The following is a 27589-nucleotide window of genomic DNA, read 5'->3' on the forward strand; positions in this document are numbered from 1 at the left end:
ATAGATATGGTTATACACACATTGCTAATTTACTGGCATCAACCCAGACCAACTGCTACGTAGACCTGCTGCACTTTAGGACATCTGTGTCGTCTGAAAATAAATCTAAATTAGATTGGCATATCACCATGCTTTCATTAGTGTAATTATACTAGTGTAAACAAACAGGCAGTATTAAAAAAATGTATTGTCTGAGCGGGTCCGCTCTGGTGTGCTTATTGTCCCTGACCAGTGAAGGGGTTGCTGGCAACACCTGGGTAGAGGAACATGCCTTATAAGTAGACAAGAGCCTGCTGTTCCCTTACGCAGACAGGAACCTTGACCATTATTTTCAATGGCAAACGGCCTGAGTGAACTATCTTATTTATCCACCATCTTTGATGTATACACCATCACATCTAGGTGAATATCAGTGAACTCCAACTATTCTCTGACAGATAGAGCTAGGGTGGCAGGTAGCCTAGCGGTTAGCGCGTTGGCCCAGTAACCAAACGGTCGCTGGTTCGAATGCCTGAACCGACAAGGTGAAATACCTGTCAGTGTGCCCTTGAGTAAGACACTTAACCCTGTAAAACACATTTCACTGCACCTATCTGGTGTGTGGCAATAAAACCAATTTCTTTGCGATGGTGACTGAATCACAAAGATGTTTATGTTGTCAACCCTGTAGAATGTAAGTTACATAAAATACACTATAGATATCATTACATCGTATAAAGTTTTGGTTAAGTGCTTCATGAGGTTGGGAAATCAATTCCGCATCTCTGGAGTCTAAGCTACTTTAATTGTTTTGTTTCCAGCACATTAAAATCAAAAGGCCCATGCCTGAGGACTTGGAGAAAAACATCCAGCAATTATTACTACGTTGCAGTGCAGTGGCGGCTCCTGAAAAAATTCTCAGGAGGGGCAATTTTTCTGATGATTTAGGTGACCTACACACATTTTAAAAAAGATATGTCCAGCAACAACATGAAGACAGGGGCAGCATATAAGTCAATACCAGAAGCATTTATTGACTGATCTGGGGAGATGGATTCCAGTTTCTGTGACAGATTATAAATAATCTCTGATGCCTTTGTTATATTAGCTTTTGGTTGAATGTACTGTCGTAGTAAATATATAATGTTATAGCTTGGTCTGACTAAAATCTTGTGCATGACCCATTTTGTGTTGGGCCTTTGTATTCAATACAATGAACAAGAGTCCTATCTTGTCAGCCTTGCCAGCAGGTGGCTAAGGATAACACCCACGCCATAGGTCTCTCAGTTCTTCCAACTCACGAGTTCTTGCCCTGAGGACACACACACACACACCCACACCCACACCCACACCCACACCCACACACACACACATCATCACTGATAAACACACACACACACACATCATCACTGATAACAAACACACACACAAACACACACACACACACACAAATCCTCTTCTCTTAGGCTGAACATCTGAAGACAGAGAACCCGACTCAGAGCCAATGCAACAGTGACACTAGCCTGGAGGTGACCTCGCCCAACTCATCAGGACCAATCAGAAGATCAGAACTACTAGATTCAACCTACTTCATTTTATTGTATAAAATGTCAGCACACAATGTTTAGGGGCTCTACTGATAAACTCCCTACGAGTTTGACGAACGGGTCCGTGCACGCGATTCCAGATATCTTTACCTCTGAATAAACTGCCTTATATTATACAATTATCCACCTTGTCCAAAAGTCTCTACTTGGTCTCCGTTCTCCAGTAAACTTGTTTTATCAACAATAGTAAGGTTCAATGACACAGAAAGCAGTTCAATGTCGGGGTACAGAGTCGCTCTCTTACCAGGATCGCGGTCCGCTCTGACCAGGGTGAAGCCGGCCGGCTCCACCTCTCTGTCCGGGACTCTGTCATCCAGCCAAGTCTCCCAGCTGTATTGGGATTCCGCTGCCAGCAGCGTTTTCATTATTTAGTCCGTTCGTAGCGGGTATGTACACGATCAACAAGATCAGTCCAAAACCGAAGATCAGTCCAAAGCAGAATGTTTGTAAACTAAGTCTACAAATTAAAAACATAAAATAACGCCACACTGCAGGTCGCAACATAGACGCTGCTAGCCGCCATTGTCTTAGTTACGTTCAACGTTACGTCACGTATGACGAAAGCGCGTAAGTGCATGCCCACAGACACCCATAGAGAATGTATTGAAAGCTTTGAAATGTGAAAAAAATAGATTTTACATGACAGGCTATGAGAGACTTCTGGGCGATTTTCAACCTGACTGAAATCGCCCAAAAAACGGGCGGGGCCATTTGAAGCACGACTTTAGCCTGATTTGACATTTAGTGGCTGGCAGATCAGACTTGAACACTGATAACTGCTGTTGCCGTGATATAATTGATTAGAAAAAAAATCCCTTCCTTTTCCCGTTTGGCAGTGCGTCGCCCATATCGCCCTATTGAACAAGCCGTCCCTGTTGCAGTGACAGCAACCAGCCCTGAGGTACAATTATCCTCAATTAAGGGTAATTATGTAAACAAAAACAGCAGGGACACAAAGAATGAACCTTTAAACTGGGGAACTTTGTAATTTGTCAACACGTAGTGCTATAACATTGGGTCCTGCAGTGACGTCACTACAGGTACCATAAATGGATCTCTGAAGATTTGGTTGTGCAAAAAGAGAAGGGTTGTTTTTTTTATATACTGAACAGGTTGCAAGTTTTATACTTTATTTTTTTCTTTATACAAAAATTGTAATGATTCCATTTATGTAAAATATAAAAATTGCATGCCTAAGTTGTCTGAGTAAAGCTATTTGAACAGCACCCTTATACAAGGCATGGATCACAGACTTCTGGCTTAACCACGAAATCTCAGTTGAGTACAAGATACATAATCAGACAAACACTCATACAGTCAAATAAATGCTACTTAACTAGTCAGCCAAAAGCACACAGACTGTTCAAGGTGTTCGGTCATTCAGAAAAAGAAGAAATACAAACAAAACATGTAAAAAGAAAGGTTTAGTTGTCATTGTTGTTATAAACCTTTGGCAGAACATTCCCCTTTGTATTACAGATAGAGGTTGATAGGTACAGACAAACCCAAATACAATAAGCTTAACAACGTCTTCTTGACATCTGGGGGGGATTAAAAAGGGGCTTAAATGAGCGGAGTGATTAAGACAGTGTCCTCAAATCACAATATCCATGTAACAAATTGCAATACTTATGACTGAATCATGGCATGTAGAGGAAAAGACACTGTCAGGAATGACATCAGCAGGATTTCCAGCAAGTGGATTTAAGTTTAAACAAAATGACCAAGCCATCAGAGCAATCATGTAAGTGCATTTCTCCTCAACATACGTACATTCTAGATTTGACCCACATGAGAAGTGCAGTAACTCCATGATGTGGGTTTAAATGAAGATCCCATCCCTGTAAAGTATTGTACTCTCCCAGTCGGTGTCTGAACAACAGTTCATGTTTGCCCAACATACATTTTTGTGAGACCAATACAATTCACTCAGACACCAATAAGTGTCCTCACCTCTTTTTAACATAACTTCTAGGATTATTGTTCACAAAACAAAATGCATACTGTACTTATAAAATAAGTTAAAAACAGGATGTAAAACATCTGAAGATAGGGGTGTAGAGCGAGCTGGTCAATACCCCCCTCTTCATGAGAAATGCGGGGGTGTTAGTCCTTTGAGACGTAACTGCAGACATAGACCAAACTGTATTCTCAATGTCACTCCACTATCAGAAATCAGCCACAACAGAAGATCTACAAAGAGAGGAAGGGAATCGTTCAAATCATGTTATTTAGAACTGTAAACCTCTATCAATCTTGAGGTCTCTGTATTTAGCACTCCAATAGTAGCAGTCTCATTCTGTTCCTTTAATCGCGGATCCTCCTGTGACCCCTGACCCTTGGAGACCTCCTCAGTGAACTTTCTCCAGCTTGGCCTGCAGGGCCTTGAAGTTGCCGATGGTGAGCTGCAGGGCAGAGTTGGGACTCAGGGACTGCAGCTCCACCAGGTAACCACAGATGTTATCCAGACACACATTAGTGAACCGCCGTCTGACAGCGAGAGAAAGAAATACGAGTAAGACTGTGCGTATTAGATCAATTAGATGCATTTTACAAACAATTACATTCTCATTACTATGTAAACAGGTTGATATGTTACCAAATAAATAGTATTTCTATTGGAAACAGCAGCAAAGGTTAACACACTTGGTGGTTGTTTAGTTACCGGTCATATGTTGGTACTTTGCTGGGATCCTCTACGTATCCTGACAGCAGCACATGGATACACTCTACCAGGTGGAGAGGCTTCTTCAGACGCTGCCAACACGGATCCTGGGAGACACACATCCAGAGTTCGAGACATTCAGTATTAAGTGTACAGCACCATTCCTTATTGATTAAATAATGCTCAAGTTAAACAGGTGCAAAATCTGAAATTCATAATAACCCTTTATTATTAAGGGTATCTTTATCTATTTGTATCCACAGAGAGAGGGGGGGGGTAGCATATGAACACATCATAAGCCATGATTATTATTTTTTTATTACAGGAAATGACCTTTAAAAACGGCAAGATTCTCTCTCAGCCTCATGGCAAAATGTGTAGAATAGCAGGAAATTAGCTCTAAAATAGCAACATTTTCTCCCAGACTCATGGCAAAATGTGTAATATAGCATGAGATATGCTATAAAACTGCAAATGTTTCTCTCTGCCCCAAGGCAACAAAATTATCAAAAAATAAAATAATTGGGGGTTGGGGGGAGCCTTGCTCAGACCTTGCGGGGGGCCCCACGAAACTGCGCTACGCCACTGTTCGTATCCTATGCCTGCCAGCAGTAATTGCCCCTCAGGGATGAATAACATTTAATTGAGAGATATACCCGTGTCTTGAAGAGTTGGTCGTAGACCTCCAGCAGACGGGGCAGCTGTACGCCGATCTCCTGCATGGTGAACGTGACGAAGCCCACGTCCCAGTTCAGACGACACACCTCCTGTTCCAAAAACTTCACAAGGAATTCTGGATGCACAAGACAGTGAAGAGCAATCAGTACTTTACATTAAACTAGCTACATTAAACAATTTGCACATGCAACAGATCTCTGTAGTCCAATGGTAGACAAGCTACGACAGGCCACAGCGTTGGTGGACAATTAGGCAATTACAGATTATACTTCCAGTCCTTACAGACACATACAGTGGGGAGAACAAGTATTTGATACACTGCCGATTTTGCAGGTTTTCCTACTTACAAAGCATGTAGAGGTCTGTAATTTTTATCATAGGTACACTTCAACTGTGAGAGACGGAATCTAAAACAAAAATCCAGAAAATCACATTGTATGATTTTTAAGTAATTAATTTGCATTTTATTGCATGACATAAGTATTTGATACATCAGAAAAGCAGAACTTAATATTTGGTACAGGAACCTTTGTTTGCAATTACAGAGATCATACGTTTCCTGTAGGTCTTGACCAGGTTTGCACACACTGCAGCAGGGATTTTGGCCCACTCCTCCATACAGACCTTCTCCAGATCCTTCAGGTTTCGGGGCTGTCGCTGGGCAATACGGACTTTCAGCTCCCTCCAAAGATTTTCTATTGGGTTCAGGTCTGGAGACTGGCTAGGCCACTCCAGGACCTTGAGATGCTTCTTACGGAGCCACTCCTTAGTTGCCCTGGCTGTGTGTTTCGGGTCGTTGTCATGCTGGAAGACCCAGCCACGACCCATCTTCAATGCTCTCACTGAGGGAAGGAGGTTGTTGGCCAAGATCTCGCGATACATGGCCCCATCCATCCTCCCCTCAATACGGTGCAGTCGTCCTGTCCCCTTTGCAGAAAAGCATCCCCAAAGAATGATGTTTCCACCTCCATGCTTCACGGTTGGGATGGTGTTCTTGGGGTTGTACTCATCCTTCTTCTTCCTCCAAACACGGCGAGTGGAGTTTAGACCAAAAAGCTCTATTTTTGTCTCATCAGACCACATGACCTTCTCCCATTCCTCCTCTGGATCATCCAGATGGTCATTGGCAAACTTCAGACGGGCCTGGACATGCGCTGGCTTGAGCAGGAGGACCTTGCGTGCGCTGCAGGATTTTAATCCATGACGGCGTAGTGTGTTACTAATGGTTTTCTTTGAGACTGTGGTCCCAGCTCTCTTCAGGTCATTGACCAGGTCCTGCCGTGTAGTTCTGGGCTGATCCCTCACCTTCCTCATGATCATTGATGCCCCACGAGGTGAGATCTTGCATGGAGCCCCAGACCGAGGGTGATTGACCGTCATCTTGAACTTCTTCCATTTTCTAATAATTGCGCCAACAGTTGTTGCCTTCTCACCAAGCTGCTTGCCTATTGTCCTGTAGCCCATCCCAGCCTTGTGCAGGTCTACAATTTTATCCCTGATGTCCTTACACAGCTCTCTGGTCTTGGCCATTGTGGAGAGGTTGGAGTCTGTTTGATTGAGTGTGTGGACAGGTGTCTTTTATACAGGTAACAAGTTCAAAACAGGTGCAGTTAATACAGCTATTGAGTGGAGAACAGGAGGGCTTCTTAAAGAAAAACTAACAGGTCTGTGAGAGCCGGAATTCTTACTGGTTGGTAGGTGATCAAATACTTATGTCATGCAATAAAATGCAAATTAATTACTTAAAAATCATACAATGTGATTTTCTGGATTTTTGTTTTAGATTCCGTCTCTCACAGTTGAAGTGTACCTATGATAATAATTACAGACCTCTACATGCTTTGTAAGTAGGAAAACCTGCAAAATCGGCAGTGTATCAAATACTTGTTCTCCCCACTGTACCTTAGAGAAATACTGTGCATGTTGACTTCATGAACTGCTAATGTAATTACACTAAGTGGGGATGTTTTACATAGAGGAAAATCTGCAGAGAAATTATGGGGTGAACAGATGGAAAGTAGACCTGTGGTTTTACCTAGAGGGAAGTATCTGGGTGTTCCAGCATAGATCTTTCCCAGAGACACCAGTTTGAGACTCAGAGCTCTCATCCTGTCGGCTGGACTCATGGCCACACCGTCACCCAGCTCTGGAACAAATGGAAAATAACAGTTATTTTGGGTATTTGGAAATGGAAGCCTTTTATCTACTTCCCCAGAGTCCAATTAACATGTGGATACCATTTTTATGGTTTACAGAAACAGCTAGCATTCTGCAATTGCACTAACGCTAGTTAGCAACTTCAATCAAACTGCACGCAGAGACATAAATATGATATCTATGAGTTCAACTGACTGGGGAAGTTGACAAAATTCCAAATGATCCCTTTAAGAAATAGTTCAGAATTCAATAAAAAGCTCTAAGGGACCAAAGCATCAGACACAAATGCGTGGAATGACATCAGGTGCTACCATGTGTATTTGTCTGTACACACCCGTCTCCATGATCTCCTGCCACAGAGAGTGCACCAGGATGGGGTCAGAATGACCCGCACAGTGGATGATGGCCAGCTTGCATTCAGACAAACGGAAGTGATCTGCAAACTCCCCATACAGCTAGATAGGATGACAAATGACGGGGTATTAAAAAAAAACTATTGGAGTCAAGGATAATGTTAGAGATTCATGCACTGTTACCTTGGTGATGTCCATAAGCTCTGAATCTAGTTGTGACACAGCTCCCTGTACAGAGGGATGCTTGGAGTACTGTCTGCTCAGAGTATCCTGGATCTGGACCTGAATACGGACCACCTGGGAGGGATGAACAAACCATATTAGCTTTAGTTAAAATAGACATCTAAGCTATATCAAAGGGTGCAAAATCTAAAAACCTAATAAATCAGTGAGTAGTTATTTCAGGATGAGGGCTAGAATCTCCCCTCCCCTCTCCGTACCTCCATCTTCTCCTCCAGTTCGTGCAGGAACTCCCCCTCAGCTCCCTGGGCAGAGATGCAGGAGGAGCTCTTGGCTGACAGGATGGCCCTGGAGATGTACTCCAGCCTCTGCTTCAGAGAGATCTCAGTACTGCACAAACAGAAAGACACCTTTATATGTTCATACTCATATTTAACATTGCTCAGAATCAACATGAATGAGGACATTTTCATATGATTGTTGGAGAGGATAAAAAAATACAGCCATTTAGCCGACACTTTTATCCAAAGCGACTTATAGTCATGAGTTTCTACATGTTTTGTATGGGTGGCCCCAGCGGGAATCAATCCTTAGCACCATGCTCTACCAACTGAGCCACACAGGACCATTGTGTGTAAATGGCCCATCATGTATAAAGACTCATAGCCTGTTAGGTCTTTTACCTGAGCATGTCAGCGAGCCTGGCCAGGACGTGAGCTGCCTTGCCAAAGCTGCGGCTCTTCTCATAGTATCTCCACAGCAGGTCCATGTTCCGCACCTTACTCTGCTCCTGTTTGATCATGTGCATCAGGTGTTCCTCCAGGTAAGGAGAGTTCACCTGGATAGACCACAGAGAGCGAGAAGGGAGGATAATATTAAACCACCAGGCCACACAATGAAAGATCAGTTAAATGCAATTATACTTATCCAACATACAAGTTCAGAACCAGGCATCTCAGGCTGTGATTGTGGGACAATGCCAGAAGGTTCTTACCTCCAGAAGCTTGTCAGTGAGGTCAGCCTGTATCAGCCAGTTATAGAGGGCTATGTGGAAGAGTTCATCCTGTGACTTCTGGGCCAGACCAATAATCTGCTCAAACTACCAGGGAGAACGAGAAGAACATCATGACAACAGCTTATTCATTAATTGAAACAAACAAAAACAAAATCTTGCTATTGCCATTGGGGACAAGTCTCCTTCCTGCAGCACTCACGTGGGCGGTAGCGTCCTCGTTGCTCAGCATGTTGGGGTCAGAGGTCATGACAGGGGGTCCTGGCTGCTTAGGGACGCTGGGAGACTGAGGAGCAGCTTTACTCTGGTTCACCAGCTCCTGCATGGTATCTGTGATGCACTTATAACATGACAACCTAAAGGGGGGGGTCAATCGATGTCAGCACAAGGGAGAAAATAAAGGGCCCGGACATCCCTTAGCAGATATCTATTACCACAGTCTTATGATCAATGTAAAACAGGTAGTTGGTTACCTCTCCTGAAAGGCCAGTGCTCCAGCCTGGTCCTCCTCTGGCTCTCCGTTCTTATAGAAGTGAGGTCCCAGCCTCTGAGGATCCTTCTTATCCGCTGCAGTCAGGCACAGCTCCAGCACCCCCTCATAGAAACGCACTGAGAGGGAGAGAAACATCGTTAGCATCCACCCACACACTAAGCATTAACAGACGGGGACATTTCAAATAGTATTAGCAGGGTCCAATGTTGAACTTTATGTTAACCTCTGCGGGATCGGTGTTTCGTATACGGGACGGTTGAGCTAACGTGCGCTAATGTGATTAGCATGACTGTTGTAAGTAACATCAAACTATCCAGGACATAGACATGTCTTATACGGACAGAAAGTTTACATTCTTGTTAATCCAATGGCACTGTCCAATTTACAGTAGCTATTACAGTGATAAAATACCATGTTATTGTTTGAGGAGAGTGCACAACAAAAAACGTTTCACGGCAACTGGTTTGATACATTCACCTCTGAAGGTAAATAGTGTACTTACATTCAGTAATCTTGTGCTGATTTGTCATCCTAAGGGTCCCAGAGATAAAATGTAGCATAGTTTTGTTTGATAAAATCCATTTTTATATTCAAATGTAGGAACTGGTTTCTACAGTTTAAACCCCTGCTGTCTCTGGGTCCACATCCACCCTGCCCGGCCATCTAGTAAGTGTATAAGCTAATGATCCATCATGTATGACATTCCTGGGAGTGTGTAAACTTACATTTTGTATTACCATATCATTTGTGTATGTTCTCTATAGTTATGTACTTGAAAATGTATCAATTGACCAATTCAGCACATTTGGACAGACTTGATACAAAATAGTCCAGTATTGCAATGCTTCACTGGATCAATCTGAAACTTTGCACACACACACACACACTACTAAATTGCGCCTAAACTGCAATATATTGTGGCCTTTCTCTTGCATTTAAAAAGATGGAACAAAAAAAATAGAAACGCATGTTTTTTTGTTTGTATTATCTTTTACCAGATCTAATGTGTTATATTCTCCTACATTTATTTCACATTTCCACAGACTTCAAAGTGTTTCCTTTCAAATGGTATCAAGAGTGGTGCAGTGGTCTAAGGCACTGCATCGCAGTGCTAACTGTGCCACTAGAGATCCTGGTTCGAATCCAGGCTCTGTCGCAGCCGGCCGCGACCGGGAGACTCATGGGCGGCGCACAATTGGCACAGCGTCGTCCAGGGTAGGGGAGGGAATGGCCGGCAGGGATGTAGCTCAGTTGATAGAGCATGGCGTTTGCAACGCCAGGGTTGTGGGTTCGATTCCCACGGGGGGCCAGTATAAAAATATTATGTAATCACTAACTGTAAGTCGCTCTGGATAAGAGCGTCTGCTAAATGACAAAAATGTAAATGTAAATGAATATGCATACCTTTGCTTCAGGTCCTGAGCTACAGGCAGTTAGATTTCGGTATGTCATTTTGGGCGAAAATTGAAAAAAAGGGTCAGATCCTCCGAGGTTAATCATCTCCAACACCACCCTAATGTCAACATATGTGAAAATGGCACATTTCTATGTTGTGTGGAAAAAAAGATAGAGGAAGATACAGTTGATGTCGGAAGTTTACATACACCTTAGCCAAATACATTTAAACTCAGTTTAACAATTCCTGACATTTAATCCTAGTAAAAATTCACTGTCTTAGGTCAGTTAAGATCACCACTTTATTTTATTTTAAGAATGTGAAATGTCAGAATAATAGTAGAGAGAATGATTTATTTCAGCTTTAATTTATTTCATCACATTCCCAGTGGATCAGAAGTTTACACACACTCAATTAGTATTTGGTAGCATTGCCTTTAAATTGTTTAACTTGGGTCAAATGTTTCGGGTAGCCTTCCACAAGCTTCCCACAATAAGTTGGGTGAATTTTGGCCCATTCCTCCTGACAGAGCTGGTGTAACGGAGTCAGGTTTGTAGGCCTCCTTGCTCGCACACGCTTTTTCAGTTCTGCCCACACATTTTCTATAGGATTGAGGTCAGGGCTTTGTGATGGCCACTCCAATACCTTGACTTTGTTGTCCTTAAGCCATTTTGCCACAACTTTGGAAGTATGCTTGGGGTCATTGTCCATTTGGAAGACCCATTTGCGACCAAGCTTTAACTTCCTGACTGATGTCTTGAGATGTTGCTTCAATATATCCACATAATTTTCCTTCCTCATGATGCCATCTATTTTGTGAAGTGCACCAGTCCCTCCTGCAGCAAAGCACCCCCACAGCATGATGCTGCCACCCCCGTGCTTCACGGTTGGAATGGTGTTCTTTGGCTTGTAAGCCATCCCCTTTTTCCTCCAAACATAACGATGGTCATTATGGCCGAACAGTTCTATTTTTGTTTCATCAGACCAGAGGACATTTCTCCAAAAAGTACGATCTTTGTCCCCATGTGCAGTTGCAAACTGTAGTCTGGGTTTTATATGGCGGCTTTGGAGCAGTGGCTTCTTCCTTGCTAAGCAGCCTTTCAGGTTATGTCGATATAGGACTTGTTTTACTGTGGATATAGATACTTTTGTACCGGTTTCCTCCAGCATCTTCACAAGGTCCTTTGCTGTTGTTCTGGGATTGATTTGCACTTTTCGCACCAAAGTACGTTAATCTCTAGGAGACAGAACGCGTCTCCCTCCTGAGCGGTATGACGGCTGCGTGGTCCCATGGTGTTTATACTTGCGTACTATTGTTTGTACAGATGAACGTGGTACCTTCAGGCATTTGGAAATTGCTCCCAAGGATGAACCAGACTTGTGGAGGTCTACAATTTATTTTCTGAGGTCTTGGCTGATTTCTTTTGATTTTCCCATGATGTCAAGCAAAGAGGCACTGAGTTTGAAGGTAGGCCTTGAAATACATCCACAGGTACACTTCTAATTGACTCAAATGATGTCAATTAGCCTATCAGAAGCTTCTAAAGACATGACATAATTTTCTGGAATTTTCCAAGCTGTTTAAATGGCACAGTCAACTTAGTGTATGGAAACGTCTGACCCACTGTAATTGTGATACAGTGAATTATAAGTGAAATAATCTGTCTGTAAACAATTGTTGGAAAAATGAATTGTGTCATGCACAAAGGAGATGTCCTAACCGACTTGCCAAAACTATGGTTTGTTAACAAGACATTTGTGGAGTGGTTGAAAAACTAGTTTTAATTACTCCAATTTAAGTGTATGTAAACTTCCGACTTCAACTGTAAGTGTTTCCAATGACATCAGTGTGCATCATGTGATTTTAAGCAATGATGTCATTGGAAACACTTATCTTCCTCTATCCTTTCGACTACAAAACATAGAAATATGCTATTTTCACATATGTTGATGTTGGGGTGGTGCAGGAGATTATGACTATGAAGTTGAAAAATCGTAAAATTTCCCTTTAACTTATTTTCTTACTGGCCCAAAAATAATGTGTACTGCCCCGGACATGGTGTAGTTTTTAAATACATTGGGGTCATGCAAGGCCTATAGGTTGGCATGCTTTCTCTCTATATTCAGCTATTATTGGCTACATTTGGTTATTATGATATGTATCAGAGCATATGAGCGGAGTGGAGCGGTGAGAATCTCAGCTCCTCGCTCACGGAGCTGTTCACCCCTCCGCTCCCCCCGCTCAAAGCCACATCAGGCCAGTCCGCTCATTATCGCTCAGCGCTCAACGCAGTTTGCATCGCGCTCCACTCAAATCGCCCCCCGCTCACTCCAAAAAAGGAACAAAATCTGCATGTATTTCACTTTTAGCTTAAACCACAGCCTTACTTTATCTCCCCAAATTTGTTGCATACAGACTCATCTCGGATTATCCATTCTGTCTTGAAACGGGGATCTAACACTGACGCTAAAATGAGATGTTAATCAGTATAGTATATTCCATAGCGAATTGACACGTTGTTTGCCAATGTTTCTGCAAAAGCAGCGATGCCCATTGGAAGTGCAGCGTGAGTGTAATCGGTGAGCAGGGATTTGATTTCTGTGACAGCAGGGAGGATCATCCCCAGGTTCCCCAGCTCCTTCTGCATTTTGTCTGTGAGGTCTGCTAGTGGTGTCAGCACACTGACAAGATGCGTCAGCTGCCGTACTTGATTCAGGGTGATGTTAGCAACATTAGACTTGAGTTTGTTTTACCATAACGGGTCTTTTTGGAACAACCGGATGAACGACTGAATCATCCGCAGCTGGCTGCTCCATCGAATGGCGCAGGCATTTGTGGGGCGGACACCTAATTGGTCGGTTTCCTCTGTGCTCTTGCGTACACTTTTCACCAGGTGCCCGACTTTCACTAACAGCCTATTAATGTTGTCGTGCTTGTTAACGGCGTTTTTGATCGCCAGCTGAAGCATGTGAATGGGGCATCTCAGATGTAAATTTGACAAAGTAAAGTACTGATTTATCATAGTTTCTTGGGGGAGTGTAGCCCGGTTGAGCTGCGCTGGCGAAGTGTTGCATCCCTTCGCGTTCTCCTTTACTCAGCGGTTCATAGTCCATGAAAATCATTTCAAAAAATGCTACATCCAGCTCTCTTTTTCTCTCCCTTGTTATGGTTGGGCCTTTGCGTGCAGTGAATAAACTTTTGAATTCCTCAACCCTTTTCTCTTGTTGCTGCTGCTGCTCCTCTCGCTCTATAAAATACAAATTAATGGACGACACAAATTAAATTAAACAGATTGATTCTGGGTCAGGCTTGAGCATGCTTCAGACTCGTGGTGTGAGCGAGCGAAATTGGAGCGGGACATAGGGCGACGCTCCGTCCTTTTAAAAATGCCGCTCTGCGCTCTGTTCAAAATCCGTCCGCTCACGCTCCACGCTCGCTCCCGCTCCACTCCGCTCATATGCTCTGATATGTATTAAAGATCTGTGTAATATAATTTAGCAACGCAAGTCATTACTGGATTCTTTAGAATTGCATTGTATTAATTGCATTCATTTTTGTTTCTAAAGTGTCATTTCGAGATTATTTTTTTATACATCTCAAAATAGGACGCTGCCCCTTTAAGACAACTGTGTTCCAAAAAAGATCTAGACCTAGCTACAGTAGGCTAGCCGAGACAAATGCTAGATGTCTTTTTGCAGCTTTCTTTTGCAGACTATCACCAGTAGGCAGCATATTGCTAGTATGTTCACTATTAAAGGTTTACTTTTGTAAATCACGTTCCAAAGCTAAAATAAATAAGCTGAGCGAGTAGATTGACGGCATCAACTCATGTACGTCTCGAGTAGTTGTGACTCGCGGGAGCATGGCGGTGCTTGAATGAACGGCCAATCATATTGCTCAAATACAAATAGCTTGACTTTTCCGCGTGTAATCTTCAATGGTTTTCAAAGGCAGACTGCAACAGAGCAGGTAAATGTTGAACTGGATCGCAAAAATGCACTGACAAGTTACTGGCCTGGTCGGGCCAGTGACAGACGAGATCCAATGGCCCGACATGTTTTTACTGGCTCCAGGCCAGTGTGATGGGCAGCCTTACCCTGTCTGTACTGGGAGCAGACCAGTGGCAGGTCTGTGTGCTGGCTGATCAGCTGGTAGAGCTGTAGTGACTCTCTCAGTGTTCTCTCCTTATCTGTCCTAGTCTGGATCTGTCTGGAGCCCTGCAGCAACTCATTAGCCTGGGAGGGAGAGAGACATTCAGTTATCTCAGATACTGTTATACAGGGAGAAAAGAGGGCAGTGGATGCTATCAAAGTTTACCCATGGACTGCAGATAAGAATGAGCTTTGTAGCCAAAATCTGATGCAATGTCTGTTGTACATCGTCCCTGTCATATAGACAAATAAAAAACTATGTGTCAGTGTGTGTGAGTATACTCTACCTTTGAGCAGACGCTGTCGTCATTGCTGTACAGTAGGGGGCAGATGTCTCTGAGGTGGGTGCTAATGGAATCTACAGAGGCAGAGTCTTTGATGTAGACGTTGATGAGGGCTGTGATCAGGGCTCCGGACAGCTCCCGACCCCGGATCACCACGTCCTTAAAACTCACCCCCTTCACCTGATCCTGGAACTCCTAGAACACAAGTTACACAGGGGTTATAAACAGGATACAAGAGAGACATCTTTGACAAAAGACTTCACAAATATACATTGGATGATTAAACAAATGGGATGAATCAGTCAGTGATTGACAGCACAATGTATTCCTGCCCATCCTGAATATCCAGCGCTGGTTTCCCGGGCACAGATTAAAGCCTGGTCCTAGATAAAAAAAATCAGTCCCAATGGAGAATGGACTAGGGTTAATCTGTGTCCGGGAAACCAGTCGCCAGAGAGGTCATGGATCTGGAGATGACCTTGGGTAGTTCAGAGATGACGTGGCTGAACTGGTGGTCACACAGCAGCTTCCACAGAGCCAGGGTCTGACAGGAGCGATGCACCAGCTGCTGGATACACTGCAGGGACATCTTCTCATAGACCTGAGCCTCGGCTGGGGACGGGGCAGGAGGGGATAGAAATAAGGTTTAGACAGTCACAGAGACCACAAAATAATTCAAGAACAGTGTGTTCTTACTAGTGTTATGATGATCCTCAGATCCTGCGGTAATTCTGGTTGCTCCTTGATTTGGAAGTCAGTTTACCGAACACCCACACATTACTTACTGTGGTACTTCCTCTGGAGTTCCTGCTGAGAACTGGCTCCTCCATCAGGCCGCATGAAACCTAGCAGCCGCTGCTGCAGATTGGCTGGGGAGCTGAAACTGTAGAGCATAACTTTCTATTCAAACTGTATTTATTTCACCCGATGACCATAGAAGTGTAGCTATATTTCCTATAAACTAGCCGGCCCAGGGTTTGGCCACACACGGGGAGAAGCAGGGCCCAAGGGTCTGTCTTACCTGGCTGCACCCAGAGATGAGGGGCTGAACTGGGAGTTCTTATCCAGGAAGTCCTTCAGACCACGGAGCTCCAGAAGAACTGACTCCAGATCAGATGAGCAGGCTGTGCTCTCCAACTGGGAGAGAGATTGATTATCATCTTCATCCTCAAATTAATTTGCAAAGGAAGACTGTAATTTGCTGTTTATGTAATACTCACAATACTGACAGCCTGGTTTCCTTTAATGATTATCTTCTCAACAGCAAGACTCCCGTCCCAGATATTACTGTTAATCAATAATGATAAGTTAACTTAGTGAAGTCACTCAAGCCATGACATAACAAACATATGAGTCCAGTATAAAGTTAAAGCGATAGTTCACCCAAATTTAAAAAATGCTAATATTAGTCACATGACTTGAATGGGATTTGTGCCTACTAAACCAAAACATGGATTGATGTCATACCTTTTCCAAAGACTGCTTACAGGGTAAGGAAACCAATGTCATTTTGTAATTTGGGTGAACTATCCCTTTAAACACCATGCCAGAAAATTGCATTTCCCCAGTATGGAGGTGAGGCCTGAGTACCGTACGTTGTCCAGGTGAGGTGACTCACCCCAGTATGGAGGTGAGGCCTGAGTACCGTACAGTACGTTGTCTAGGTGAGGTGACTCACCCCAGTATGGAGGTGAGGCCTGAGTACCGCACAGTACGTTGTCTAGGTGAGGTGACTCACCCCAGTATGCGTGTGAAGTAGACACTGATGCCATTGTGTTTCCCTGAGAAGACCACCTCTGGCCCAGAGGACATGCCAGTGATTGGGGCGGAGGGCAAGGGTGGTACATAGGGCGTAGACACACTCTGGGGCATCATACCTGAGAGATTGTTGTCAATGGTAAACACACACACTGACATTAAAACACTCAAATGTTCTTAAGTAATTTACATTTAAGTCATTTAGCAGACGCTCTTATCCAGAGCGACTTACAGGAGCAATTAAGGTTAAGTGCCTTGCTTAAGGGCACAGACAGATTTTTCACCTAGTCGGCTCGGGGATTAGAACCAGCGACCTTTCGGTTACTGGCACAACGCTCTTACCCACTAAGCTACCTGAGTAATCACTAAATGTTGCCAATATTCAGAGAGGACGGCTCATAATAATTGCTGGAATGGAGTGGTATCAAACACATTCCATTGACTCCATTCCAGCCATTATTATGAGCCATCCTCCCCTCAGCAGCCTCCAATGATGTGTGTTGAGTACTGTTGACTGCATGGCACTCGGCAAACATATGGAGGGAAAGGAGGGTTGTGTACCTGGAGCCGGCGTAGCTAGGAAACTAGGGTTAGGCATGGGGCTGCTACCAACAGGCATAGGGGAACCTATAAGAACAGGCAGGGAGTGAGACAAGTGATGCAGACAGACAACTTCTCATTCATCAGCAGTCTAATGGCACTGCACTCTGTATAACTTACACAAGGGATTTCCAATACGACATTATTGCCACTGGTATGTTACAACGAATGGGAATTCGTATGATGCTAAAATGCTGCAAGCAGAAATCCTTCCTCAGATGCCCCTCACCTGGTACAGGAGAGCCGAAAAGCGCTCCAACGTTGCTAGGAGCAGAATGAGACGAGGGGAACCTCATCTGAGCCTCTCCTCCATATCTAAAGAAGGCTCTGGTGGCCCACTGTGACACCTCTCTGTCACTGGCAGCACTGGAGCAGGACAGAATCAGAGCAGTGGCACATGCCTGCTCCTCCTGAGGGGAGCAGGGAGGATTAGATCAATAAACAGAGAGAAATAGAGAGAGAGACAGAGACAGAGAGAGAGTGAGAGAGTGTGTGTAGGGGAGCTTGCACTAACAAGACCGGGAGTAATGAGAGAGAGATTTATACCCTGTGCAGTTTGAAGAAGCGTTCGACTTCTTCACTCTCTCCACCAGCACTGCTCACCAGTAGGTGGCGCAGCTGGTCCACCGGCCGCAACTTGTGGAAGATGTGACTTCCCTGGAAAACCATGATTAACAACACATTTATAGATTTGTGCCTTTGGTCACTAAATTACAGACAGGACTGAAAAAGTTTTATCGACTGGGTGAATGTACAGTGCCATTCACACAGTACAAACTAAGCTGTAAAATCTTGACTGTACCTTGGCAGAAAGAAGGACAAACTTCTGTGGAGGGACATTGTGTTGCTGCACCACGACAGGAGAGGCAGTGAGGGGAACCTGATCATTATTCAGGGGGGTAGAGATTTTAGGTGCTTTCTCCTCCTCGATGGCACATAGCGCCCAGGAGTGGCCATCTACATTGGACATCATCTGCAATGATATACACAGACAATGAGCTACAACATTCTTTGAAGTCAAACAAATGCAAAAAAAGACAAATCAAAATCATAGCGTATGCATTGCAAAGTAAGCTGGGTTTTGACAGGACATCAAAGTGGATCCTGTGTAATATTTCTAACTATGATCCTAACTCCATCAGCTCCCACCTGGGCCTCCATCAGGGGTTTCTTAAAGGGAAAGGAGTCATGGTTGATACACCACAGGATGTCACTGTCCTCAGTCTCAGACGCTGTCATCAGGAGAACTCCTGTAGGGATCAACACATGAGTAAACCTTTAAAGGGGCAATCTGCAATTGAATCACTAACAAAGCATCCACCCCGCCTCCGCTTTGGTAAAATTCTAAGGGATGGGCTTGGAGAAATGTAACCACTCAAATTAATAGACAGCGCTATGGATGCAAGGACTGACCATCCATGATATTACAAGTATAGTTTTAAGCATGTTTTGAGGCTATACAGTGTTTACATTTACATTGTTTACAATCAGTGGAGAAAAAAACAAGGTTATATTTTGGGTTCTGATTGGGTATGACAGTTGAACTAAGTTCATGAGGCATTTATAGGTTATATTCTTTAAGAATCAGTTGGTATATTATACATTTTTAAGTCCCAAAATGTATGTAGCAACAGCAGATTGACCCTTTAACTTATAGGGTGATGCTTGAGGACCAATTATAACAGGATAGCAGTGGAGGCTGATGGGAGGAGCTATAGAAGGATGGGCTCATTGTAATGGCTGGAATGGAATTAATGGAACTGAGTCAAACATGTGGTTTTCATATGTTTGATGGGTTTAATGCTGTTCCATTCCAGCCATTACAATGACCCTGTCCTCCTATAGCTCCTCCCACCAGCCTCCACTGCAGGATAGCATATAGACTTCAGAGTGGCTTTACCTTTGCTGTACAGAGCCTTGTGGACCTTGGCAGGCTTCTGCAGGGTGGAGGAGGCAGAGAAGCCTGGAGGCAGGCGGACATGGACCAGAGCTAGCAGATTAGGGCGTGCCACTGGGTGCTTGGCATGTGGTGGGGCGAAGGGAGTAGTGCTGAAGTAGAGACGCACTCCTACAAGCAGAGATAGAGCGCTACAGTAAGGTCTTCATTAGGTCTTTGCAGACACTTATCCTGTAATGAAAATAATGTCAGTCCGTCTCCTTACCTGCGTGAGTGACAGCCAGCAGGTGGCAGTCGGAGGACTCAAATCTGTCTATCACAGAGATCTGTACGATGGGTTTAAACACAGAGCGATCTATGGTCCTATAGGGAGAGATACAAAATAACAAAGAGATTAATTTGACCTGTTCTCGAGCAGTGATAACCTTTGACCATTTGAACCACTCACTGGCCCTCTGGATATTAACCAGAGGTGAGGAGTAGCAGACAGACCTGGCAATGTTTCCTGCTGCAGCTGCGATAGAACTCTGTGACATGGCCGCCACACGGCTCATACCCTGCCCATCTGTACCCAGGTCATACACCTGGAACACGCAACATCAGCTTTAAACTCAAGGTCCTATTTAGAAGAACCTTTTCAAATGTCTGACAAAGTTCTAACCAATGCAATGTCCTATTCCGCAAATCCTCAAACATATGGATATTTACTACAGTGCTACCATTCCAATTGTTAAACTCTTATGGGTTGTATACCTGTATAACCCCCTTCTCTGAGCGGGTGAAGAGAGTGTTACGAGAGTTGTCAATGGCAATCTGCACAACCGGGTCTGTGGAGCACAAAGATAATAAAGTGATGTCAAATTTAATTTAAGAACTAGAGCATAACAAAAGAAAGTTCCAACTCCACAAGGTGCCTGCAAACTATCCTTACCGTCCTCAGAGAAGGAGAACTGGAGCAGAGAGGGGACGAGGAAGGACAGGCTGCTTTTGGAGTGGTTAATCTTCCTGCAGCGTTGGCTGAACCAGCCTGCCTCGGCCTGGTAGGCTACCTCATACAGGCAGCCATCTTTCCCTGCCAGGAAGATGCGTCCCAGATCGGTGGAGGTGATGGCCAGGTGGTAGGTGTTGTCTGTGGGGATGGAGTACAGCGGGTCTGGGAGCAACTGCATCCCTCCAGACATGCTGTCATTCAACCCTGAGAGAGAGAGAGGAATAGAGGAAAGAGAGATTAGATGACAGATTTCTGAAGTAGCCCATGGTAGGTTAATACTAATACCAACAACACAACCAAATCAACCAATTTCATAACTGTATGCTGAATTGATGACACCAGGGGTATTGTATTGTGTATAGTGTGTGGTTCAGGTATAAGGGTCATCATTACTCACCTGCCTGAGCTTTAGGGAAGCTGAGCCCCAGGATCACCACATCCACAGGAGTGGCTAGGACCAACAGGAAGTGGATGTGTGGCTGGAAAATCCCTGTGGGAAAAATGTGATTCTGTTGGTTAAGTTAAGCCAAACACCTACAAAGCTGATGTGACTTTGAATATAGGAAAAATAGCTCAGGTAAAAAAGAGTCATGCAATTTGACCTGCTTTAGGTTTGACCAGCCCCACGGACAGGATGGTTTCACTGAGGCCGTCAAAATATGCAACGTCCCCCCTGTAGCACAGACAAGAGACAGGGAAAATGGGTCCATGTTTACTGCTCCTGCATAAAGTGACTATTTCAGAGCGCTTGGTACTCACCCATCCTCATAATTCCACATGAAGATATCGTTGTCAATGGTGAGCCACGCCCGACAGATTTCAGGAAAAACTCCCATCATACAATTGCACTGCATATCTGTTAGGGGGAGGTTAAGGGCTAGGCAACTTGTTTGAAGTGGTGGTTAGTTTTACATAGACACAGTTCATATAACCCTGCACCGGCACTTCTGAGTTCTACGGGTGAGACCTAGGGAGAATGTCAATTGCATACTCATCGCGTCCTCGCCTCTTTCTCAAAACCCTGGCTTTCTAGTCCAATGGGTTTTGAGAAGGAGACAAGGAGAGAGGACGCAAGGAGTATGCAATTGAGATCTTTCCCTAGACACAGTTCCCTCTGTGTATTCTCTGAAAAGGATACGGCTGAATTGCTCCACCAGCTCAGGAGGTAGGGGAACCCTGCGGACTGCACTGAGCTCAGGGAGGTTTGGCACACTGAGCAGCCCAGGTTCCTGAAGAGGGTAGTCCATGTCCGACCCCCCAGACAAAGATGGCATGTCTGCAACACAGAGGGGGAAATCACCTTAGCACAATTTGGAAAGTGAAGTAAGCCCCGAGACGTGGCTGTAGTCTCCCTAGACACAGTAAGAAGGCTACAGCCAAGTATTATGAATAGAGTGACCTGTGAGATAAATATATTTGACAAACTTGAACATACAAACTTATACCACTGATCACTTGACCTACTGTGAGAGGGGACATTAAGAAGCTCTGAGAGGTCAGGGAAGCAGCGGTCTTCCTGAAGGTGTTGGTCTATGATCCGACCAGAGCTCTCCAGCGCTTCGGCCAGGGCAGCAGCAGGAGTGCTGGGTCCCATGGCGGACGGCATCTCTGACACTGAGGGACTGATGAGATTCGCCTGAGAAGATGGAAAGAAGATTTCAGCACCGCGCTGTGACGTCACCCGTGGCCAAAATCCAACCACATAAAAAAATTTAAATCCACAGCATAGTCATAGCAGGTGCAACATTACGGACAGACATGTCCCTTATGCTTGAAAGATACAGTGCACTCGGAAAGTATTCAGACCCCCTTGACTTTTCCCACATTTTGTTATGTTACAGCCTTATTCTAAAATTGATTAAATTGTGTTTTCCCCCCCTCAATCTACACACAATACCCCATAATGACAAAGCAAAAACAAATCTGCACGGCACCTTCAGCATTCAAATGCTAAACTCTCATCTGGCTATACCTGCTGAATGGGGCTTACAATAGAATGTATTATGATTGCTCAGGTTCACCATCAGCAATAACGTTGGTAGTTTTGATTAAAAACAATCAGTGTATATGGTCATTTTTAGAAATACATGGTAAAGTTGATAATTTCATAACGAGGACAGCAATCACTTTTGCAAGGCACACACTGCATGGCCGAAGATCACAAAAATAAAAACTTCCAAACCATCAAAATGAGTGGGTGATGGTGATTTCAGAACCAAAGTGGGAGGACAAAAGACATGGGCTACATTTCCCCCCCTAATCTGATAGTGGTAGATGCTTAGTTTCCCTTATGGTACATCACAGGTGCCTACACAGTACATACATCATTCACACACGTCAGCTCAGACAGATCCAGCTCATGAGCTCCATCAGCAGCAGATTTTAATTAGAATGAAATGAATGTGTTAATGCAACATGTTAGTACATCGAATTGTATCGATTAGTTCTTTAATCAAACCGAATAGATTCAAACTAAAGCGTATCGTTCCTGTATCGTATCCCATGTATCTAGAAACGGATCGAATAGTCTTTAAAGGGAAAAGATGCACATCCCTATTTGTCACATGCTTCGTAAACAACAGGTGTAAGCTAACAGTGAAATGCTGACTTCCCAACAACTTAGAGAAAAAATAGAAAAATAATAAGGAATAAACACACAATGAGTAACGATGACTTGGCTATATGCAGGAGTACGAGGTAGTTAAGGTAGATACGTACATATAGGTAGGGATAAAGTGACTAGGCAAAAGGATAGATAATAAACAATAACAGCAGCGTATGTGATGATTCAAAGGAGTTAGTGAAAAAAAAAAAAAAAGGGTAAACACAGATAGTTAAATAGTTAACCAATAGCTACCCAGACTAACTATTTAGTAGTCTTATGGCTTGGGGATAGAAGCTGTTCAGGGTCCTGTTGGTTCCAGACTTGGTGCTTTGGTAACGATCAATGATGGGATTCTATTAATCTGGTAGGCTTGTTTTGCACCGCGTGAGAGTTGATTGCATTCGTATTGGAACCAGGCTGCCTCCCCTGTTCAAAGCCCAATGCGAAGTTGGCACAAAACAAAAAAGTGACGTAATTAAAGGGATACTTAAGGAGTCAGATGAGTATATAATTTGTAGGTCTCTGTGTCCAGTATGAAGGAAGTTAAGAGGTAGTTTCGCGAGCCAATGCTAACTAGCTGGAAGTCTATGGTATCTTCTAGCATTGTGCTAATGCTAGTTAGCAATTGCACCTTCCTTCAAACTGCACGCGGAAAGACATTTTATCCACGAATTCATCTGACTCTGGGGAAGTACACTACCAGTCAAAGGTCTGAACATACCTACTCATTCAAGGGGTTCTTTATTTTTACATTGTATAATAATAGTGAAGACATCAAAACAGTGAAATAACACATATGGAATCATGTAGTCACCAAAAAAATAAGTGTTAAATCAAAATATATTTTAGATTCTTCAAATAGCCACCCTTTGCCTTGATGACAGCTTTGCACACGCTTGGCATTCTCTCAACCAGCTTCACCTGGAATGCTTTTCCAACAGTCTTGGAGTTCCCACATATGGTGAGCACTTCTTGGCTGCTTTTCCATCACCCTGCGGTCCGACTCATCCCAAACCATCTCTTGGTAAAATAGCCTTTACACAGCCTGGAGGTGTGTTGGGTCATTGTCCGGTTGAAAAACAAATTATAGTGCCACTAAGCCCAAACCCGATGGGATGGCGTATCGCTGCAGAATGCTGTGGTAGCAATGCTGGTTAAGTGTGCCTTGAATTCTAAATAAATCACAGACAGTGTCACAAGCAAAGCACCCCCACAGCATAACACCTCCTCCTCCATGCTTTACAGTGGGAACTACACATGTGGAGATCATCCGTACAAAAGACACGGCGGTTGGAACCAAAAATCTCCAATTTGGACTCCAGACCAAAGAACACATTTCCACCGGTCTAATGTCCATTGCTCGTGTTTCTTGGCCCAAGCAGGTCTCTTCTTCTTATCGGTGTCCTTTAGTAGTGGTTTCTTTGCAGCAATTCGATCATGAAGGCCTGAGTCACACAGTCCCCTCTGAACAGTTGATGTTGAGATGTGTCTGTTACTTGAACTCTGTGAAGCATTTACTTGGGCTGCAATTTCTGAAGCTGGTAACTCTAATGAACTTATCCTCTGCAGCAGAGGTAACTCTGGGTCTTCCATTCCTGTGGCGGTCCTCATGAGTGCCAGTTTCATCATAGCGCTTGATGGTTTTTGAGACTGCACTTGAAGAAACATTCAATGTTCTTCATGTTTTAAAGTAATGATGGACTTTGGTTTTTCTTTGCTTATTTGAGCTGTTCTTGCCATAATATGGACTTGGTCTTTTACCAAATAGGGCTACCTTCTGTATACCCCCCCTACCTTGTCACAACACAACTGATTGGCTCAAACTCATTAAGGAAAGAAATTCTACAAATTAACTTTTAAAAAGGCACACCTGTTAATTGAAATGCATTCCAGGTGACTACCTCATGAAGCTGGTTGAGAGAATGCCAAGAGTGTGCAAAGCTGTCATCAAGGCAAAGGGTGGCTATTTGAAGAATCTCAAATATAAATGTTGATTTGTTTAACACTTTTGTGGTTACTACATGAATTCCAACTGTGTTATTTCATAGTTTTGAGGTCTTCGCTATTATTCTACAAATGTAGAAAATAGTACAAATAAAGAAAAACCTTGAATGAGTAGGTGTGTCCAAACTTTTGACTGGTACTGTATATCGACATCCCTGTTAGTTAACATTTCTCTTTTGCCAAGATAATCCATCAACCTGACAGGTGTGGCATATCAAGAAACTGATTAAACAGTATGATCATTACACAGGTGCACCGTGTGCTGGGGAGAATAAAAGGACACTAAAATGTGAAGTTTTGTCACATAACACAATGCCACAGATGTCAAGTTGAGGGAGCGTGCAATTTGCATGCTACCTGCAGGAATGTCCACCAGAGCTGTTGCCAAATAATTGTATGTTAATTTCTCTACCATAAGCCTTGTTTTAGAGAATTTGGGAGTATGTCCAACCAGCCTCACAACCGCAGACCACATGTAACCAACGCCAGCCCAGGACCTCCACATCCGGCTTCTTCACCTGCGGGATTGTCTGAGACCAGCCACCCAGACAGCTGATGAAACTGTGGGTTTGCACAACCAAATAATTTCTGCACAAACTGTGAGAAACCGTCTCAGGGAAGCTCATCTGCGTGCTCGTTGTCCTCACCAGGGTCTTGACCTGACAGCAGTTCGGTGTTGTAACCGACTTCAGTGGGAAAATGCTCACCTTCGATGGCCACTGGCACACTGGAGAAGTGTTATCTTCACGGATTAATCCCGGTTTCAACTGTCCCGTGCCGATGGCAGACGTCGTGTGTATGGCGTCGTGTGGGCGAGCGTTGTGAACAGAGTACCCCATGGTGGTGGGGTTATGGTATGGGCAGGCAGGCATAAGCTGCGGACAACGAAAACAATTGCATTTTATCGATGGCAATTTGAAAGCACAGAGATACCGTGATGAGATCCTGAGGCCCATTGTCGTGCCATTCATCTGCCACCATCACCTCATGTTTCAGCATGATAATGCAGGGCCCCATGTCGCAAGGATCTGTACACAATTCCTGGAAGCTGAAAATGTCTCAGTTCTTCCATGGCCTGCATACTCACCAGACATGTCACCCATAGAGCATGTTTGGGATGCTCTGGATCGCAGTGAACAACAGCATGTTCTAGTTCCCACCAACATCCAGCAACTTAGCACAGCCATTGAAGAGGAGTGGGACAACATTCCACAGGCCACAATCAACAGCCTGATCAACTCTATGCTAAGGAGATGTGAAGCGCTGTATGAGGCAAATGGTGGTCACACCATATACTGACTGGTTTTCTGATCCACGCCCCTACTTTTCTCAAAAGGTATATGTGACCAATAGATGAATATCTGTATTCACAGTCATGTGAAATCCATAGATTAGGGCCTAATGAATTGATTTCAATTGACTGATTTTATTATTTGAAACGTCCTTATATAACTCAGTAAAATCTTTGAAATTGTTGCATTTTGCGTTAATATTTTTGTTCAGTATAATAACGCCCATCAGTCACCTGGAACAGCGTAATGGTCTTACCAGGCAATATTTTTAATAGCTACCAATACACCAACATTCCATACAAACAATGCAGTCAATCCACAGCCATACACTGGCAGAAATTAGTTGATAGGACTTTGAAAAGTTGTAAATGCAACAAGTACTGATATTGTATCATATTATAACGCTCATAACTTTCCAAGAAAACAAACATTGAGATATTTATGGTCTGTTTACATATATTTTAGAGGCTATTTATACAGAACATTTGTATAAAACCTGTGTAAACTATAATTCTATGACAATATTTTAGGTTGATAATTATATTACACAATTTCTGATCCATCACATGCCTTACTTTTATTTTCATGCATAAGTAAAAATAGGAAATGCATCACATCCGGCTCTACTGCCATTCATTCCAATTAAACCGGTTTAGATTTCTCTCTGACCAATGGCTGCCATTTTCACCCCATTCTGGAACTTGGCTAGGCTGATTCCATAGCCAACTAGCTAGCCCCAGTTAGCTAGGTTTGGAAAGGCTGAGTTTACTCAACTTGGAAGATATCCATATTACAAGGACAAACTAGAGTTAGTCCAAACCCGTCTCTACGGACTGTCTGCAGACAGTGATTCAGTAAAGTTAGCTAGCTAACTAAAGCAATAACAACACGTTTCTGTTTATCAAAATAAATCGGTTGGAAGTTATACAAGTTCGTTTGGTGGCAAACTTGTGAAAACTATGTAACGAGATGTTTTATATGAACCGGCTAGGTAAATAGCTAGTAGGTTAATAGGCAAGACACTAGCACCTCTTGGTAAGCTAGCTAAAAACGCGGGCTAATTGCTGTGTATGCTAGCTAGCTTGGTAACTAATGAGATTTATTGAATAACGTTCCCTACTTTTCATACTCGCAACAAAATGTAATCTTACCCTATAGAAAGCAAAATATGATCCAGTAGTCTTCAGTGTAAACAAACGTTGCTGCTAGCCCGCCAGCCTCATGCCACTTTTGAACAGATCGAGGTGTGAAAGGTTATAGGAAGTACTTCCGGTTTAGGTTCAAGCGAGAATTAGTAATGGCGTCTTTTTGTAGGCAAAAAATCCGTAATGATTCGTTGGCCTTTTTGTAAGGTTTTTAGATGAATAAATAAAAACGAAAATAATGTCTGTGGTAAACACATGCTAAGGAGATCCTATACGTTTTGTTCTATGATATAATATTCATCCGCTAACGTCACTTTTTGTGATTTTTTAAGTATTCATGT

The 27589-nt window shown here is 43.5% G+C and overlaps 1 protein-coding gene across 1 annotated transcript; it reads right to left on the reverse strand.

Annotated features, from left to right (window-relative positions):
* Window positions 1–2699: 2699 nt before the first annotated feature.
* On the reverse strand, window positions 2700–27341 carry LOC311136592 (nuclear pore complex protein Nup155-like). Its single transcript, XM_084170781.1, has 34 exons — window positions 27255–27341; window positions 21667–21838; window positions 21341–21478; window positions 20962–21058; window positions 20805–20875; window positions 20600–20692; window positions 20143–20406; window positions 19965–20038; window positions 19704–19795; window positions 19477–19574; window positions 19215–19382; window positions 18464–18564; window positions 18117–18287; window positions 17861–17971; window positions 17544–17724; window positions 17276–17341; window positions 16695–16833; window positions 16177–16243; window positions 15978–16093; window positions 15742–15839; window positions 15435–15568; window positions 14960–15151; window positions 14618–14756; window positions 9105–9240; window positions 8834–8987; window positions 8614–8718; window positions 8303–8457; window positions 7880–8009; window positions 7623–7736; window positions 7421–7541; window positions 6965–7075; window positions 4908–5044; window positions 4252–4358; window positions 2700–4076 (listed from the first exon to the last, which is right to left on the reverse strand). The coding sequence occupies exons 2-34, from the start codon at window positions 21806–21808 to the stop codon at window positions 3938–3940; spliced, it is 4161 nt and encodes a 1386-aa protein (XP_084026907.1). The 5' UTR covers window positions 21809–21838; window positions 27255–27341; the 3' UTR covers window positions 2700–3937.
* Between the last annotated feature and the right edge of the window lie 248 nt (window positions 27342–27589).

Source organism: Coregonus lavaretus (assembly GCF_964263955.1).
Source record: "Coregonus lavaretus genome assembly, chromosome: 10".
NCBI classification, from domain to species: domain Eukaryota; kingdom Metazoa; phylum Chordata; class Actinopteri; order Salmoniformes; family Salmonidae; genus Coregonus; species Coregonus lavaretus.